Source organism: Protomyctophum parallelum, assembly GCF_964188405.1.
Source record: "Protomyctophum parallelum genome assembly, chromosome: 20".
Taxonomy (NCBI): Eukaryota; Metazoa; Chordata; class Actinopteri; order Myctophiformes; family Myctophidae; genus Protomyctophum; species Protomyctophum parallelum.
This window is the reverse complement of record NC_139718.1, coordinates 11891110-11911661: the sequence shown is the minus strand read 5'-3', so window position 1 is coordinate 11911661 and position 20552 is coordinate 11891110. Positions and strand designations below refer to the sequence as shown.

The window sequence follows — 20552 nt, the reverse complement described above, 5'->3', positions numbered from 1 at the left end:
TCAGTGCAACTGTCTCTAAACCATACAACATATCTGGTTTCACCACCGTCTTGTACACCTTCCCTTCCTGATACTTTCCTATCACACATCACACCTGACACTTTTCTCCACCCGTTCCAACCAGCCTGCACTCGTTTCTTCACCTCTTTTCCACACTATAAATATCTTACAATATTGGTTCTCTTTCAAATATGCATGCAAAAGTCTATCTATCTGTAGGCTGTAGGCTTCAATGCTCTCCCTTGATGACGCATAGTTCCGGTAAAAGCTGGTTCTGGTTAAAACTTGTGAACGGAGCCAGTGCTAGAACCACAGTCATTTTGGTGGAATCATTTAACTGGCGAACCATCTCAAGGATGTCCCTTGGACCCACGTTGAGAACCAGTGACATAGTGTATCGTTGCAACAAGCCAGTTTCCTCATTGACCATAATTACATGGCGGCCATATTGCTCCCGCTGTGTGACAATGTGGTCCGTCTTTGCTCTGTACCTCTTCCTGGGACGGGGCAGGGGTGTATCTCACAGTTGTCGCCCCAGCCGGATCCCACTGTGCAGCAACACTCCTGTTTGGTGACGTTAGGTGACAGGACGTTGTCACAGAAGTTGGCGTCGTTCAGGTTGTAGTAGCACTCCTTCCTCTCCTCGTTGGAGGAGGGAGGGGACGGAGGCACATCGGTGTCCGGCTTAAAGCCTTCGCCTGTAAATCAACAAACAAACAGGTGCATTAAAGACAAACAGCAGTTGAGGTAAAAATCTAAATAGCAATTTGTTTTAATTTAATAGCTAAATAATTCATAAAACAGGTTATTATGCTGGCATGATCCCCTGGCACCGATAATGTTTGCAAATATTTCAAGGACCTCCCCAGTAAACTATGCATTAGGCCACGGATGATATTGGTTATATCTGATATGTATTTAGCGAACATTTTGTTAAATCTGCAGCGGTACATTGTGTTAAAAACTTAGAAAAAACTGAGTATGTGTAAAATGGAGATGTCATTTCTAAGCCAGAAAAGTAAATAAATTATTACTTTTTCTATGATGCTTCCTAACCATTAAAGTAAAATTGCTGGACTCATTTCTTTACTTTATGTTACAAAAAATGACATATTTTGAACATAATGTTATGTTATTCGGAAAAACATTTGTGTGATGTCAGGATCAAAATTGCAAAAAAGGGGGGGGGGGGGGGAAGGGGAAAAAAGCCATTCTAAAAGCTCACATTGTGTGGAGCGTTGTGAAAACATTAAAAAAAATTACATTATCTATTTTACATTTTAGTCTATAATGACATGCCTCAAGGCAGTTTTTTGGGGGGCTTTTATGCCTTTATTGACAGAACAGTAGGCTGACAGGAAATGGAGAGAGAGTCAGGGTGGCAATACAGTGTATATCTATTCTGCATCCGAGCATAGACATGGTAACGCCCCGCCTGCCTCTGATTGGCCTACCAACACTGCCGGCCTTAACAGACGTTCCTCCGACGTGGATGTACGATATAATACGGTGCAATAATAATTAGTTTACTATAATTAGATTAATACACGATAAACAACACTAACACTTTAATTTAGAACACACCCAAATGAAATCATACAAATACGTGTTCAATCAATCATTAAATCAAAGCAAACGGCACAAACAATATTAGTTTGCCTCTTCCCTACAATAATAAAATAATAAAATGAGCCAAGCTGTCATTCTCTTGTACTTGTATTGAGTAACCTCGCGTCTCGGAGGACAGTCTGGTGAGACCCAGAGTGTAGAGCAGGAGAGTAGAGGACAGTCTGGTGAGACCCAGAGTGTAGAGCAGGAGAGTAGAGGACAGTCTGGTGAGACCCAGAGTGTAGAGCAGGAGAGTAGAGGACAGTCTGGTGAGACCCAGAGTGTAGAGTAGGAGAGTAGAGGACAGTCTGGTGAGACCCAGAGTGTAGAGCAGGAGAGTAGAGGACAGTCTGCTGAGACCCAGAGTGTAGAGCAGGAGAGTAGAGGACAGTCTGGTGAGACCCAGAGTGTAGAGCAGGAGAGTAGAGGACAGTCTACTGAGACCCAGAGTGTAGAGTAGGAGAGTAGAGGACAGTCTGCTGAGACCCAGAGTGTAGAGTAGGAGAGTAGAGGACAGTCTGGTGAGACCCAGAGTGTAGAGTAGGAGAATAGAGGACAGTCTGGTGAGACCCAGAGTGTAGAGTAGGAGAATAGAGGACAGTCTGGTGAGACCCAGAGTGTAGAGTAGGAGAATAGAGGACAGTCTGGTGAGACCCAGAGTGTAGAGTAGGAGAGTAGAGGACAGTCTGGTGAGACCCAGAGTGTAGAGCAGGAGAGTAGAGGACAGTCTACTGAGACCCAGAGTGTAGAGTAGGAGAGTAGAGGACAGTCTGGTGAGACCCAGAGTGTAGAGCAGGAGAGTAGAGGACAGTCTACTGAGACCCAGAGTGTAGAGCAGGAGAGTAGAGGACAGTCTGCTGAGACCCAGAGTGTAGAGTAGGAGAGTAGAGGACAGTCTGGTGAGACCCAGAGTGTAGAGTAGGAGAATAGAGGACAGTCTGGTGAGACCCAGAGTGTAGAGTAGGAGAGTAGAGGACAGTCTAGTGAGACCCAGAGTGTAGAGCAGGAGAGTAGAGGACAGTCTGCTGAGACCCAGAGTGTAGAGTAGGAGAGTAGAGGACAGTCTGCTGAGACCCAGAGTGTAGAGTAGGAGAGTAGAGGACAGTCTGCTGAGACCCAGAGTGTAGAGTAGGAGAGTAGAGGACAGTCTACTGAGACCCAGAGTGTAGAGTAGGAGAGTAGAGGACAGTCTACTGAGACCCAGAGTGTAGAGTAGGAGAGTAGAGGACAGTCTACTGAGACCCAGAGTGTAGAGTAGGAGAGTAGAGGACAGTCTAGTGAGACCCAGAGTGTAGAGCAGGAGAGTAGAGGACAGTCTGCTGAGACCCAGAGTGTAGAGTAGGAGAGTAGAGGACAGTCTGCTGAGACCCAGAGTGTAGAGTAGGAGAGTAGAGGACAGTCTACTGAGACCCAGAGTGTAGAGTAGGAGAGTAGAGGACAGTCTACTGAGACCCAGAGTGTAGAGTAGGAGAATAGAGGACAGTCTGGTGAGACCCAGAGTGTAGAGTAGGAGAATAGAGGACAGTCTGGTGAGACCCAGAGTGTAGAGTAGGAGAGTAGAGGACAGTCTACTGAGACCCAGAGTGTAGAGTAGGAGAGTAGAGGACAGTCTGGTGAGACCCAGAGTGTAGAGCAGGAGAGTAGAGGACAGTCTACTGAGACCCAGAGTGTAGAGCAGGAGAGTAGAGGACAGTCTGGTGAGACCCAGAGTGTAGAGTAGGAGAGTAGAGGACAGTCTGGTGAGACCCAGAGTGTAGAGTAGGAGAGTAGAGGACAGTCTAGTGAGACCCAGAGTGTAGAGCAGGAGAGTAGAGGACAGTCTGGTGAGACCCAGAGTGTAGAGCAGGAGAGTAGAGGACAGTCTAGTGAGACCCAGAGTGTAGAGCAGGAGAGTAGAGGACAGTCTACTGAGACCCAGAGTGTAGAGTAGGAGAGTAGAGGACAGTCTGGTGAGACCCAGAGTGTAGAGCAGGAGAGTAGAGGACAGTCTGCTGAGACCCAGAGTGTAGAGCAGGAGAATAGAGGACAGTCTGGTGAGACCCAGAGTGTAGAGCAGGAGAGTAGAGGACAGTCTGGTGAGACCCAGAGTGTAGAGCAGGAGAGTAGAGGACAGTCTAGTGAGACCCAGAGTGTAGAGTAGGAGAGTAGCGACACACTTCTTACTATATTACTCTGGTGAGAACATTGGGGCAAGACGGTCAGTATCGGTAGGCCAATCAGAGGCAGGAGGGGGCATTACCATGTCTATGCTCGGACGTAGAATACAGTAGATATACGCTAGCTGGCTAGCAATACAGCCTAGGGTGCCCGGACCACCACGCTGGCTGCCCAGGCCTAAAATATATTTTTAGGGTATGAAATTTGCCTCTGTATTGAGAAATGAGTGCACTTAAAGTACTGATAAGGCAAAAAATCATAATTGTTTTTATAGTTTTTTTTTTTTTTTTTTAAGATATTTTTTTGCGGCTTACGCCTTTTATTGATTTTTGAAGGGACAGACAGTAGGCTGACAGGAAACGGGAGAGAGATGGGGGGATGACATGCAGTAAAGGCCGTGTCGGGCTCGGGAGTCGAACCCGCGGCACACTGCGACTGGATTACCAGTCAGGTGCCCAGACCGTTACGCCACGGCCTGGGCCGTTTTTATAGTTATTAATAACAATAATGTGTGGTTGTCACAAAATCCCAAGGCACACATGGACTTGTGCCTCAGCAGCACACACTGTAGAGTACTGTGTGTGTGTGTGTGTGTGTGCGCGCGTGTGTTAATTGACAATAAAGTCATCTTCTACACAGTAACGTGTCGAGTGGCTTTTGGCTATTGTTCCTGGAGTGTCCACATCCCTCCTGCAAACCTTCGCCTGCCTCTGCTGAGCCTGCTCATTTATCCATAGGCATGGACTCAGGCATTCACCCTTAAGCTGCTGGCTTAGCCAAATGGAAACACTGGCATCTGAGTCAACACACCATTCACTCTCACATGATTGATTAGCACACGTCGAAAGCAAACAGCGGAATGTGGCGCAAAAGTACACAAAGGCCTAGCTGTGGTTTTAGTGCCCAGGCAGAAGAAAAAACATCCCCATTGCGGGGGCGCGCCGCTTAATAATGTAAATATGGCCTATTCGTGTACACATACAAACATGACGCTGGAGGCGCGATGGTAAAGCCATGACTCAAAGGGCTTTTCCCTTAATTTTGGAGATCACGTTTCTTGTATCGGTAACCTGTTGACTTGAGGTCATGTTGGTGTAGGAGGGAGTAGCATGCCCACGGTGCTACCCGCCAATAGCTTACAACAATACACCTCATCCTTGTTGGTCTTGGCAAGGAAATATGCACAGGGGAAGTGGATCAGGCCCTGAGGGGAAGTGCTTGTGAAGATGTGTCCTGATGGAGGTTTTAACCACATTAACCCTGGCCTCCCTATTTTGGGCATATCATTATAGGCAAAAGTTTTCAAAATGGTAACACAATGCATTGTTAGTTTGTAGATCGGTTATTTATATCCAAAGTATAAAATAGCGCATAACCACATGAATCCTGGTGTCCCTATTCTGGGGTGAACATTTGGCACACACCATTATGTACCGGCGAAGAGATTTGGTGGAAAGAGAAATACTACCGGATTTGTATAGAGCCTTGGGGGACCCTGGTGGGGAACAAAGTATACGGTTTAGTGGTTCAGATAATCTTTCCAAGGGACTAGCCTAAAATGAAAATGTGGACTTGTTAGGGTATCCACAAAACTGCAACGCTCGATTGAAATGAGTGGAGAGGACTGCCGCCGGTTGACACATACTGTATGAGGACATCACATGCACCCTCCTCGTTAACCCCGTTGTTTGGACAATGAGAGACGGCTCATTACAGCAGGGAAAACAGCACGTCTCCCCGTGCTGTGACGGAACGTTAAGTCCCGTAAGTCATTGTGAGTGCTGTGCCTGCCGTATTACCCATGGAGCGACACTGGCTGGTGAGGGGATCAAATTCCTCATTGTCGTTGGGGCAGATGCACAGGAAGCTACCATCAACGTTCTCACACAGGGCCTCCCCGCACAGCGCCAAGCTCATCTCACACTCGTTCACGTCTGAGACAGAGAGGAGAGGAGAGGTCAAGGACACATACAACATACAGTAATAAGCAAAATAAAAAAAGATATCTTTATCAATATGGAATGTATGTACTCGGTAGGCTACTGTATATCCAGTATGGGGAAATCTTTGAGTTAATACTTCAATTATAGATGTGGTGATCGGTACAAGCGTTTTGCTAACCAATGATACGTCCTATTGTTCCCACCTTTATTGGTTGTATATCAGTTTTTTCGTCAACCTTTATTTTTTATCCCTGCCAGGAGGTTGGAATGGCCGAAGGCAAGGGATTATGTTCGCTCTCTGTCTGTCTGTGAACAGTTAATCTCAGGCATTGAAGCATGAAAGCGTGAAGCACGTACACTCACAGTAGGCCAAGGGAGAACCTCTGCCCCAAATCTTTCAAATTGGCCTCATGATGGCGCTATAAAAGACCAATTTACACTTTCGCCACATCCATTTTCATCTGACTCGATTCTCTGCCATTTCGCATTTTTCGCCAAACACAGCAACTCCTGTCCAATACTCACACGAGATGATACACATCACGTCACGTGATCATGATGTATCAGTCAGGTTTAGCTGATTCCATTCCAGTTGGCTATGACTGCCAAAATCTTTGCAGGCTCTGGGTAGGCAACGCTGCCTGGCGAGGATCTGCACTTGAGGAGCGCACTTTTCAAGTTATCAATTTGAAAATCAACTGGTTTTATTTTAGTCTGCAGTTTCTCCCCAATTTAGTCTTTGCCAGTTCCACCCATGTTTGTATAGTCCTTGTCACTGCCAACCACGCACTGTTTAGTCTTGGGGAGATTGTAGTAGACAACCATGCGACAACCATGCGATCCGTCAGCCACTTATTTTCACCTGACAGTGAGGAGATACAGAGGGTGTAAACATGTGTACTATATACTATACAGTATACACACTATCCCTCCTCAGCTGAACACGCACCCTGACCAACCTGTAGGAGTCACTAGTGCAGTGACAGAGATAACACTCCCCTGCCAACTTCCCACCCACAAAGTAGGCTGTACTGTAGTCGACGGTGCCAGTAGGCCAAGGAAGTAACTCCTCCAATATTCCTCACATATGTTCTATACTTATATATATTTTTTTTCTTTTACTTTAATTTTGGGCGCTCAGGTGGCGCAGGATAATATTCCTGCCCACCACAGTGGAGACTAGGGCTTTGTATGCTCTGCAGTGCTTGTAGCTTGACAGCCATCCATACATATGGTTGTCACATAATCGTCTAATCACAATTATTTGAGGTACTAATCACAATAATCTTGTCATAAACGTCATAATCGTGTCATTGTTGAAAAATGTAGAAAACAGAACTTACAAACTTACTTCGTGACAGCTATTTCCACTATCTAGCAAACAGAATTAGAATTTCTATTCATAATGTTCCAATTTCCAATGCCACGCATGCTATGCATGCACTACTTCGTCCTCCCAGTGAAACTCCTCACTGTCAGGTGAAAAGAAGCAGCCTTCACGTGACACGTACCAGAGGAGACACGTGGTTGGCTGAGCTCTTGTCTGTGTTGTCTGTAGAGTCAGCTGTAGGAGGTAGCAGTGACAATGGACTAAGAATATAAGGGGAATCGGGAAAATGTATATTAACAACTAAATTGGGAGGGGGAAAAAAGAAGGTCAGATTGGCCTGGAACTTGCCCAAATGGAAATGGGTACTGATGTCATAGATTGGCCAAATGAAGTTTGATATCCACATGGAAGCCACGCCCTTATTAGACCCAGACTTGTTTCTAAAAGAAGGCGCCAACTTAACAGGAAAATGTGTGGATATCTCATTTTTGAAAGCTCTTTAAGACTCGGTGTCGTGGACTTACCATGGTGACATACATGTGGCTTGAACCGAGTGACTTAATGCCACTGATCCAAGACAATCACACTGGTGCGGATGTCATAAAGTGAGATGAATGACTGAATGAGGAAAGGACAGTCACGCAAGAAGCATGGAGAGAGACGTGACTGCTAAAGTCACAGAGTGGAGTGATACAGAAAGAACTTCGTTTTTTTTGTCTGTGTCTTCAATGTGATGAGACAACGATGCTGTAGTGTCGAACCAAGGAGATTGCCCTGGCAAATGGACACAACCACACATGTTTCCTGACAGATAAATTACTCTTAAACAATATGATTGGTCAGTCAAATGGCCTGGAAGCCGTCTAGGCTTCCATCAGCACTTGTGTCTAGCAAGTGCTGATACCAGATATCAACATTTGTGCCGTGACAGTATGAAAACACTTAATGATGTTGATGTGAAAATAAACAAAATCTGTTGATACATAGCCACATGAAAACTATTACACAGAAAGCCTGGATATCATGAGCGTTGTCAGCGAGCAAGTATACATACCAACACATCTGCCCATATCATCTGGTGGGTTGGTGTAACCTTGATCACATTGGCATCGATATGAGCCGTCTGTGTTCTCGCAAAAGCCATTTCCACAGATGGTGTCATTGAGGCACTCGTCAATATCTGTAGGGCCAGAGAATACAGAGGCAACATAGCATCTTAATATTACAGCACTGGAGGCTACAAATGCTTTGTACTTTATGTCTGACCTGCCAACAACTCTACTGCTGCATTACTAAAATAAACATTACTACTGCGACAAACTTCTTGCAGTCTAACAGCATTACGGCATTAACCACCATCATAACATAACAGAATCAACATCGCATGGAGCGGGGGAATCACTTGGAATGTTTTCAGCTTTGCGGGGACCCAGATAATTTAATTGAGTACATTACTACACTGGCTCCGATGGTAATCAGTAAACTCGACGAGTCTACAGGAGATGTCAGCCTCGATGCATGAACACTGCGTTTGGAGTACAGCGTATGTCTGGAAAGCTTCATATTGGGTGCCCCTTCAGTGGGTTCTGCGGAGTGAGAAGTGACTCGCACTCACAGCACAGTTGGTAAGATTATGTAAGGGAAAGGTTTGCAGCTTTGGTGGGGCCTCGTCATTCACACAAACCACTTCACAGGCATTCGAAGATAGATGGTTCAGCGTAAATAACGTTTTGATTAGGCTCTACAGAAATGTGAGAGAACAGCCCTTGGCTGGAATAACTTTCCATGCTAATCGATGAATCAGTGCAAACGTATTTAGATGTGTTTCGACATCTCATGGAGTCCCTCCTAGTTAAAACCAACATGGAAAGGTTTCCGAGCAGGGGAGCTGATCTTTGACACAAAAGGGTGGTTAAGAGCAAGACCTGGCAATCCACAGCAGCTCCTTGCATGCATGAAAACAGATCATAAAAACATGTAATAAAATCATAAAAGCAGGGGAAAGACCCTTTTTTTTAACATATTATGTCAAATGTGTGCAGAGAGAGGAAGAGAGGCATGGAAGTCGAAGCTGTTAACACCGGGCCATATAACACAGTCATTGATTTCCCACCACTCGCTGTTTAAAGAGAACATTTGTTAGCAATTTCTTACATACATAATGTAGTATTTCTTGGCGTGTTGTGCACAGGCACCAAAGACAGATACCATTCGAGAGGGAAGGCTGATTATAATTGTTTAAAAAACAAACAGAGAGTTTGACAATGCTTCAGTCATCTGTGCCCGTTCTCTGGTCAATGTTATCAACCAGTGGTCAGTGTTAGCCTGCACTTGTAGATCTGCTAATTCGGCACGCAACATTGACTGTAGCTGTTGGCGCAAACTTAAATTGTTTGGTTCAAGATTTCACTTCAGGTTATATCGAGTGTTATGAAAGTGTAGAAATGGACCATGATGGGTCAAATTAAAAGTTAAATTAACATATTTGACTGAAATGTATTTCCAAAAAAAATCTTGTATTGGGAAATATTAGCTTAAGATGCTTCATGCAACCAGCCACTCTACTGTAGCTTATTTAGTGAGGTACCTTTACAGTGGAATGGCTCCTATAAGTGGCATGTTCAGCAGTTTCTCTCGTTTTTAATCTTGGGACCTTTGAAGGTAAATTATGGGGAATTTTATCAACAGCGTATGGTAGCATGACCACATGTGGTGTGTTCTCTATTCAACTTAGACATAAAACGCTTGAATCAACAAAAGCTAATCAGCCAGGCATGTAGTTAAGAATCGGCTTCTGTACTTTCTGCAAGTCATCAACACAGTGACAGTATATGACTATCATTTAAGACAGTATCAACATAACTGGATGGCAGAATGTCCATCAACAAATGAATGTTGATTTTCAAATAACACAAAAGAAAATTATGTGTTGCCATAATGGCAGAATGGAATAATGAAACTCACAAATATATGGAGTCAAAGAGTTTGAATTGACATTATATTTTGAGCACTGTAAAAAATAAACAAGCAACAAATGACTTGCACAACTCTCTCAGCATTGGTTGGTTGCAGAATAGATAAAGTAAGTACGTTCAGTGGCGCCACAGACATTTTACAAGTAATTGGTTCATTGACAGCAAAACAGGAACAACATTATTGCATATTGTCTAGATGCATTTTATTTAGCCTCTGGACTCTCATAAATGCTGTGTCATTTGGAAAACAGTAGCAAAATGAGCCAAATAAACCTCAACCCATTCAGTTGGAACAGAGCTGACTTGGCTGCAGCCTTGTCCTCCATTCCAGCCCAGATGAGTTGCATTCTGACGCTTGGTAGCGGATTGGTTCGCTGTCAGTGCTCTTGTCCTGACTTGGCCACTTGTCCAACATGCCGCAGGGGTCAGAGAACAGGAGCTCCCACAGGCTAATAAAACTGTCTGGGACAGAATTGCTGTAGAAACTGTCGTTTCTACAGTAGGACCTACTTAGAAAATGCACGAGGACCCACATTGCTAGAATAGAACATGTGGGCTCAAATGGCTGCGAAATGAAAAGAGAATGAATGGCACCGGAGCTCATACTGAAACCCACCAATCCACAAGCTCAAAATGTTTGGCCTCGTTAGCGGCGAGATTCTGAGGATCACAATGTCAGTTCTTCTGTCCGTCCGTCCACCACTTTGGTCCGAAGCAACATATCTCAAATACCTATGACTGGATTGCCAAGGCATCTGTGATGCGCTTTCATTCTGACGGGAGGTTGATCCCTAGTTATTTCCATGACACCTCTAGCACCACCCTACCCTTAAGTGACATTTTCCACTTGCACACAACATATCTCTGAATGTGCTGACTGTGACCCTGTGACTTTTCCTCCACTAAGGATGAAAATTAGAAAAAGGCTGTAGTCATGAATATTGTGTCTTTGGAAACGGTGACTAAAGACATTGCGATTCACACAGCATCTACAGCGGAAAGATATTCCCATAGCTCAATAAGTGGAATGTGCTGAAGGCTTTTGGTGAGGTGAAATGTATTGTATAACAGTGCACAAGGAACATTTACGCATGTGTGAAGAACTTAAGAGGCCGCCAGCCGGGAGGTCTCTCAGGAAGGTAATGGAAGCTCTGATCCGCTACATGAAATAATCACTGTCTGTGGTGCAGCTTTTCATCCATGTAAAACAGCAAACAGTACCATGTTGTAGCATAGAGCATCATATGTAATGTTTTCAAACCATCGCCTCTATGTAATTAGAATACCCAGGCGAAGAAAAACGCTCTATAATGGCCTTTCTTTTCCCCCATGCATCTGGCTCTGATAGCGCTGGAGTGACAGCGTTACTAAGAGGGGTTAATTACAACATGCCTGTATCCAGCCAGAAAGTTAGAATGCTAATCACAGCATTAATGGCTCGTGGGAAACGATGAATAATGCATGATGGGATACCTCTAGCAAGAGCGTGACTCGTTTGACAAAAGCAGGAAGTGCAGTTTTCCTTTCCACCTCTTTCCATGTCATAATTACGATTACGTCACAACGCACAACGCACCGAGGGCTGAAAATTGCCCGAAGGGAGGAACTGAGGTGCGCGAGAGGGTGAGGGGTTCAGTTTGGATGGGAGGTGTTGAGCTGATGGGATGACCTGAGCCATTATAGGCCTGCCCTCCTAATGGTCTGACCTGGGAGGACCTCCTTCCTGGATCCGGTGAGGCAGGGGGAGGGGGGGGGGGGGTTCAGGTGGGTTAAGTGGGGGTCTCCGTGCCATGTGCTAATATGGAGCACATGCTGGGTGATCCAGAAGCCCTATAGGAATCACTGACTGCTGGCTCACCCTGCAACGGCCCACACTCCTCTCCAATTCCCTGGGCAACCTCTGGTCTGATTGGACCCATATGCACAGGGTTACTTAACACTTCCAATTGGAACGGGATGCGGTGAAGGTATTTCATTACGGGGAGGTGTGTTTGTGTGTTTCATGTGTCATGTCATCTATGGCCTGTCTTGACCCCGTGCACTAAGGAGGTCAAGCTGTCTTATGGCGTGTTTACACCCAAAGCCGGAACGTCGCTCTACATCTGGACCACAGCATGAGTAATGACACATGGTAAAGCCTTCACGTTTCTATATGTTTGTCAGGGAGCGAGCTTGGCAAGAGTGAAACCACAGACAATTTCCGTCCTCGTGGGGAAGCCTCATTAAATACACGTCAGAGCTGCGTACAAGTTATGGACTTGATGGCGAATTGAGGCCTAAAACAAAGACCGGATCTAATGGATATGTACCATAACACGCACAGGTGTGCACGTGTTCACACATGCACGTTCGTGTGTACACTGTACACACAAACACACACACTTGTGCCCACAGGGGCCCCTCCACATGGAATCATTGCAAGGCTGAGGAACAGTGGCTCACACTCAAACGAGGAAAAAATAATGTTTTTCCCTTTTGTGTTATGACCGTTAAATCTAAATGGGTACAGAGAGTTGAGCCAAAGACAACCGCTGCCCCATGGAGAATGGACGGCGTGAGGGTAAAAATAAAACAACGCCCCTCGCAGAAAAATAGAAATTACAGCGTCTGGCCTCTTCTTGAATATTTGATGATTTTTTTACAAGCAAGACAGAAATGCCTCGCAGTAATTGAGCTCCGTCCCTGGACTGTTTTATTAGGGTGACGGCAGCATCTCCCACAACTCCCCAATCACACTGAGGAACAAGAGCCTATTGTGTGTAGTGTTGGTCTTGTTGAGAGGGTAAGAGGCCTCCATTCTCAGTCCCAGGCTGAGGTAGGTGTGTGTGTGTGTGTGTGTGTGTGTGTGTGTGTGTGTGTGTGTGTGTGTGTGTGTGTGTGTGTGTGTGTGCACGCGTGGGTGTGTGCGTGTGTGGGTGGTGGCCGGTGGTGGCCATGACTCAACCACTGATGAGATCTGTGTTTGTTGTGGAGCCTAGGGACTGGCATGAAAACAAAGCGATTGGAGAGAGATGGTCATAGCTAGCTGTGATGAAGAAGAAGAACAAGGAGTGCTATCGTGCCCTAGTGTACTGTGCAAGGTGAAGGCTGTAAAACTGCGTCCCAATCGGAATATATACCATTCCCTGGATGACCTCCCTAACTAACACACTATTGTAACCAGCAAAACAAGGGGATCTAGTCCGTCAAGAACACAGCCCTGCTCTGCCCCTTGAAGAGTGTCAATGTTGAATCCACACACGAGTATACAAGGAGCGGGAAAAGAGAAGAGGTGAGCAGCTGGTTTCAATCTGAGCCCTATCTCACAACAGACCCCTGCACTCTTAAGCTGGTGCCAGACAGGCAGCATCATAAAGTCCACAGCGAGGAGACGGCCACACTTAGCCCGGGGGGGGTGGGGGTGGGGGGGGGGGGGGGTGCTCTGTCATCGATCGGCCTAGGGGTTGCTTGTTGCTGTTCTCCTCCGCCCTTCTTTTTTCTTTGCAAAGAGTCAAATTAAAACCAAAGGGTGATGAAAATAATACTATAGGAGGCTGTGTCTCCACAGTGCAGCCGAGCGTCTCTCACACATGTACTGTAAGCAGACACATAGACAAAGAGACTCCATCTGGAGGCCAATATATCATTTTGTGACGACACTCTCAGGCCCCTTCCCCAACCTAGTCCGTCACTCTCCGGCTGCTGACTGTTTGGACGGTGTCTTGATATGAGGAAATACTTGGCCTCACGTGTCCGTCTCAGACAGGCTTCTTATAAAATAGGCTTGATGTTTTATGGTCCCATAACAGACATGTAACAAAGATAAGCAATACAAAATGAAAAGTGATTCAATCTGAAGGTTGTGTAGCAATGTTCATATGTCAGGGATGTACATACAAACACAGCCCCGGCGCCCAGCCTTTCCAGTAAACACGTACAGCTCTATGAATTGTGAAGTTCATGGACGCTGTTGTTGGCCGGTTGCGGGTCCAGATGTTGGAGTACGCCTTGAAAAGCGGTCACCTCAGGTGACTGGTTTGTTTCATAGAGGGAAGAGGAGGGTGGAGGAGGAGGTGAGGTACAATTCACGAGCTAGTCTGGGGCTGGATATCCTATCAGAGGACAGGCCTGCCCCACTTCCACAGAGAACAGCAGCGATCGGGTTACCTGGCAGTGCCCCTGCCAAATGCCCTCCATTAGCTGCATTGTCCGGAGGATGAGACCTACTGCTATTATCAGCTGGCCCCACACAAAGCCTCGGATGACAGTGTGCTCCTCTTTCTAAAGTGCCCCAATTTCAGGGGCCATTTCCCTTCGCCTCAAGCCCCTCCACCCCCCACGTCCTTCTGCCCAGGAAGACCAAGAGCAACTGATAGCTTTTGATTCACATGAGCCTCTTTGTCCATGCGTGCCAGAGAGATATCGCTATCTGTGTACCGAGGGAGGGCTGTGGAGAGTCTGTAGAAAGCCTGCTATTCAGACTCTTCCCTACCTTATCCTAATCCTCTGGCCCAAGGTGAACGAGGGAACTGGGAGTTGTGCTGTCATTTCATTTAAAGCAGATTCCATAATGCGACAGAACCGGTCTCTTACAGACATGTTAACAGAAAAGCCATGAGCAAGGAGAATTCAAATCTTAATTTATTTTAATTTGGCCTGGCTCGCACCAAATCTTGGTGTCCACCAGGACCAAATAAAAAGATTTGAATTGTAAAATATTGCTTTGTGGTAGGCACACACATACAATACTGTATATTGTCTACAGGTCAACATGAGTTGACACTCTCCCACTTTGCGCAGTATCTTGGAGACAGCATCAGCATCTGCCTAGCCTGAGCTAACGTGTTAGGTTTCTGGTCTAGAGGGGCGGGTCGCGGCTGAGATTTGCGCACGCCCTGATTGGATCTCATCGATCTGTCCGTCACCCCCGGCCCCTCCTCTCCCCCCTAGTGCAGCGCTACGTCACATCATTTGGAGCGACGCCCACCCGGAAGGGTTGACTCCCACTTTTAGACCAGAGCGGCCAATGCGTTCCTCCAGGCTTTCAATTTTTGCACCAACAAAAATGAAAGCCTGGTACCGAGGCTAGCATCTGCCTGACTTTATACCCCGCTCTTTGTGTGTGACACGCGGTGCTTTTAAAGGCGACCCAATCTAAACACTCACCGCAGTCCGCGTTCTCCTCTCCTTCGAGGCCCGGCTGGCAGCCCATGAAACAGCGGTACGATCCAATGGTGTTCTCACAGCGCCAGGTACCACACACCGAGCTCCCAAACTCCTTGCACTCATTCTGGTCTGTGGAAGGAAAGAGACAGATGTTTTAGCGTCTTACCAACATAGATGCATTCACGCAGACACGTGCGCCGCACGCACTCATGCGCATGCACACACGCATGCACACACACACGCATGCGCACACACACACACACACACACACACACACACACACACACACACACACACACACACACACGCTTGTCCCCTCCTCCTTCCTCCATTGCTCCTCTGCTTCAGTACAATGTCTGAGCAGCCTCAGTCGGCCAGGAGGCCCGCAGTGTTGCCGTCCTCAGCAAAGCGCAGCAGGCAGCGCGTACGGCCAAGAACAATATTATCACAGCAACTCAAGAACTTGTGAAGGAGCTAAAGGGAGACGTTCCAGAGGGAGAGACACCTCCAGCTCACAATGGGGTCATTCATGCTCCCCCTAGAGGGGGAGAGGGTGTGCTGTGCTTCAGCCACGGCGTCCAGGCGCCCCTCAGGTCCTTCTCACCGTGGAGCAAAGCCTCTAATCCACAGGCCCCGGCGCTCACTTCCAGAGGAGCGCCATCCCCGCTGACGTATCGCCATACCGTACGTAATCAATCATAGCCAAACGATTCTATACTGAGCACGCTCTGATCCTAATGTAGCGTGACGATCAGGCGGCCAATGCTGACATGTTGGTTTGCTCTGTGTCAATGGAGGCGGCAGACGCCTGAGGGCAAACGGTTGGTACAATAATCACTGTTCCATATTTAACCACTGAATTCGTATGTACTTCTTCATAGCAAAGGAAGAATATAGCCAATTTATAAGCTCACAATGCAGTGTGACACATTGTGAGCTATTTTCACTACATTGGAAAATTACATAAACTGTCCAAAATAGGGATGCCAGGTTTACTGTAGTTAAGGACATCAGGGGCGGTGGCTCTGAGCAGAGTCTGAGCTCCCAGCCTCTTACCTTCACAGTCAGCTGTCTCTGCGTTGAACTTGAAGCCGGCCTTGCACAGGCACAAGAAAGAGCCGTCCGTGTTGAGGCACTGGCCTCGAATGCACACGTTGTCATTACTACATTCATCCACATCTAAGAAGAGGGAAGGAGAGAGAGAAACAGAGAGAGGTGGTCATTAGAGAGAGAGGATTTGATTTGTTACCTATTGATTATAGCTAAATATCTCCATCTATCCTCTGTCTTTGTAAAGTCCACGGGGAATATCACTCCTCATAAGTATCGCAAAAGTAATGCCTGTGTAATCAAGCACTTGTCGGCACGCAAGATGCATTGCCCATTTTAAGTACTCAACGGTGTAGTGGCAAACAGAAAACAGGGGAAAAAACGCAGCTTTTCAGGCTGAGAGTATTCCCTCAGACTAGCAGAAATTAAAAATGAAGTCTGTATGCTTGATTAACCGTAGATTGGTGGATAATTGTAGCATTACAGCTCAAGTAACAATGCACAGTATCTCAGCCTGGGTTAATAAGTGGGGGCAAGAAGGTAACAGCGCCAGGGAAAACCCCCACAGCTTTGTTTGCCAACATTTGATAATGAGAGAAATGTCTCAGAGCAGTTGGCCTAAATACATGTTTATGAAGGCAGAAAGAGCAAAACAATACTTACGGTGAGCACATACAAATATGTTGTTAGCGAATGGCTTGGGAATTAATTATTAAAGGATTTTACAGCATTCAGTGAAGAACAGAGCAAAACTATATTAATTAAAGGATTTTATAGCCTTCACTTAAGAACAGAGCAAAGCTACAGTATGGTTTACAGTATGGTAAAATGTGTATGACAGGTTCTTCTCTTCCTGTGAAGCATCTTTTTGGCATCACCTGACCGAAGCCCATTTTTCGTCTCCATCCACCTATACGGTGAATAACCCCATCCTCCATACACTATAGTCCCTGCTGGCCCCACGTCAGAGGGGCCTGGCTTTCATTGTGTCAACGCTACACATACAACTGCAGACTGCGTGAAAATATACCACTATTGCTGATTTATAGGATAATTAAAGGCCGATATTTGCTGTGGCAAGGAGCCAAGGCGCTATAGGCAGGGCGGGCTGGGCGGGCAGGAGCTTATAGTGTGTTGTGGATGCTGTCTGCTGGCTTCATGGTGAAAACCCTGCAGGGGAGATTGTTGCTTTGCCAGAAATGGATAAAGCCATTCTCTGACCATTCCCTGTTGTGCCCTTAAAGGACATGCAGTGTTCCCTGTTTCAACTTACCTGCATCGCATCATGATGGCAAACAATGTGCGATTCCTGTCCCTTTGCTTGACTTCATCTCTGAGCAGTAAACCACACCAGTAACAACACTGATCCAATTCTGACATCCTGACCCAAGTTATTTCATAATTATTAGGTATTTTGACAGTAAATGCTCGAGCCTGTTCAAGGGGAAAAGCTATTGCTCTCTGGCAGATAACCAGGCCATGTCTTTCTTTCTTTTTTTCCATGTCAGTGTGACCAGTGGGTCACTGGGTGCGGCTGGAATAACATCAAACTGATGTCCGAGCCGGGAGAGAGAGCACTGAGATGGTTGATGTGTTGTCATGGACAGTTGTAGACAATGGCTTGACTGATGGTACCCCCATGTCAGGAGTACCATTGAGAAGCCTGGCGCCCTGGGAAGGCTGGCTGGCTGGCTGGGGTGGGGAGGGGGAGTGTTAGAGAGAAAGGTAAAGGGACGATGGGATGAGGGTGCAGCCCTCCGACTTTTGAATATGGACAACATAGTCAAAACCCGCGTTCTGGAGGGGGGGGGGGGGATCACTGAAAATAGCCGTTCTACAAGCTAATTTTCCTTAAAATATTTACAAAATAGTTAGAAAAGTAGAGGGCCTAGTATAGACCCCTGGGGGCCCTCCGGTCAACCGAGTGTATAAGGATTAAGTGGTTATAGGACCATACCAGTGGTCTGGCAAGTTTAGCTCATTGACTACAACTCACAGTATACTTACGACATTAGTGCCGGCCATTTTCCAAAGCATACCGTGGTTTCTTTGATATTCGAGGAAACCAGTGGTTTTCATTAATTTAAGTACTTTCGGTTGCTTTTTAACTTGCTTGAGATAAGTAATTGTTGTGTTTTCATGCATTGCTTGCTTTGAAAAGTTATTTCCTGCTATGTCTGGTAAAGTTTTTAAGACGAGGGATAAAATGCAAACATGGCATGCTCACAATTGCAGGGACGGGGAAGTGTATGTAGATAATATTGTATATACACAATACATCCAGTAATTTGTCCTTTATGGAAACTACCGTACATGAAATATTGTAGAACAAGCTACTGTAATCACTCTAGTCTTATTTGTATGTTTCTCTTCATTTTCTTACCTTTTGCATGTGTCAGTTAAATGCATATGGGTGGAAATATTGTACGTCCAATACCATTACTTTCACAAGCTGTTATTACTGTAATACTTTTCAAGTCTTTTTGTACACAATCAACATTTTTATTTTCCTCTTTATGTAGGACACTCTATGACGTATGACGAAGTAGGGCATTCATTTACGAAATAAATAAATAAATATGGAGATACAAGGTGTCAATAAACAACGTGCAGTGTAGGCCAGCTGTCTGTTAGCAGCCTTTAATGAGTAAGTACAGTTTAAAATGTGCGTTATTGTCTAACCTTGGCAGCCGACCGCTCCGCTGACGGTGGTGTATCCATGAGGACAGACACAGACGTAGGAACCCTCAGTGTTCAGACAGTCACCTTCTCCACAGACCCCCATTCTGGTCACACATTCATCCACATCTGGCATGCACGCACGCACAAATGCACAAACACACACACACACACACACACACACACACACTCACACTCACACACACACACACACACACACACACACACACACACACACACACATAAAATCATGTGTGAAACAACAAACTGCAAATTATAAGCACCCTTTGCCATTGTGTGTGTGTGTGTGTGTGTGTGTGTGTGTGTGTGTTTGTGGTGGGGGGGTGGGATTACCTCTGCAGGAAGTTCCATCCACCAGTTCAAGCCCAGTTGGACAAGAGCAGCTGTATGAGCCATGTGTGTTGGTGCACTGGCCTCCCAGACAGCGACTGCTGTCCTCACATTCATTCACATCTGGAGGGTATCACACACACACACACACACACACACACACACACACACACACACACACACACACAACATCATTGACATTACACATTCGAGCCAGCTGTACAAAATTGATTCTCTGCTCAAATGGGTTCCATTTTGTCATCTAAACGAAGGGCTTCCAGACCACAGACAATAAGTCATAAGATACATATGACAGGCATAATTTCCATCTGAGTTATGACTCATTTGTGTCCGACTGGGTTGGAGTGGGGATGAACGTCAGAATGAGTGAATGGGACCGTCAGCGGCCGTGACTGCAGGTCTGACTCCGTCTTAGGGGGTATCCCGTGTCAGTCAAGGTAAGAGTGCGGCTCGGGTGTGCGGTATACCTTCACAGGAGACTCCATCGGGTGCCACCGTGAAGCCAGGATCACACGCCATGCAGGAGAATGATCCCTCCGTGTTGGTGCATAAACCCGTGGGACACACCCCTGGAGTCTGGCATTCGTCAATATCTGTCAGATTTTGTGTGTGCATTTGTGGGGCGGGGGGGGGGGGGGGGAGGTTGGGGGTAGAAGAAGAGGAGAGAAACAGAGACAAAATAAGAGAAGTATCATCAACTTAAACCCTGATTTAGATGTAGTTGCGTGCCAGGGGTCGCGGCGCGTGTTGTGAGCTTGTAGATCGGCAATTTCCAATGTGCAACACCGGTGTACAACTACGTATAAGTGAGGCTTGACATGCAATAAGGTCAAAGGTAGGTTAGCTGTAGCCTGTCAGGCCGAGGAGACAGAAGCCTGGAGCGTTCTCAAATCTTTCAAATCAAGTCACTATCTGATCGGTTAAAGGTCCCGATAGCACAGTGTTATTCAGTCTACACTACAGCGCACATTAAGCAAATCCCCCTTTATTAACTTGCACTGACAGTGCTTTATTAAAAAGGGTAGAAGGATAAGTATGCAGGATGGGCATCGATTCCAAAACAGCAAGCTATTACAGGTGGCGTATAATTACTGTATCTACAAACAGTCCCTTGGCTCACTGTTATGTGATCACTGGGAATTCCTCAACCTCGGCACAGATTGTGTTTCTTTATAGGGAAAATAGTGCAGGGTATTGTTAAGTGATTGAAATGGCTGGGTTTTTGCCTTTGGGTCAACAGAGCGGGTTCAATGGGGCAGACTCGCCGCACGGAGGGTAGGGGAGTGGCTGACT

At 46.2% G+C, this 20552-nt stretch overlaps 1 protein-coding gene across 2 annotated transcripts in view; it reads right to left on the bottom strand.

Annotated features, from left to right (window-relative positions):
• LOC310878371 (latent-transforming growth factor beta-binding protein 2-like) overlaps positions 1–20552 on the bottom strand; it is a 132641-nt gene that overhangs the window by 8881 nt on the left and 103208 nt on the right. For both annotated transcript variants that reach the window (XM_083792682.1, XM_083792683.1), the window contains exons 27-34: positions 19727–19852; positions 19242–19361; positions 18891–19016; positions 16215–16337; positions 15159–15287; positions 8093–8218; positions 5565–5699; positions 492–698 (exon numbers count right to left, since the gene is read on the bottom strand). In XM_083792682.1, coding sequence (XP_083648808.1) covers positions 492–698; positions 5565–5699; positions 8093–8218; positions 15159–15287; positions 16215–16337; positions 18891–19016; positions 19242–19361; positions 19727–19852 — 1092 coding nt within the window. The remainder of the gene's footprint in view (positions 1–491; positions 699–5564; positions 5700–8092; positions 8219–15158; positions 15288–16214; positions 16338–18890; positions 19017–19241; positions 19362–19726; positions 19853–20552) is intronic.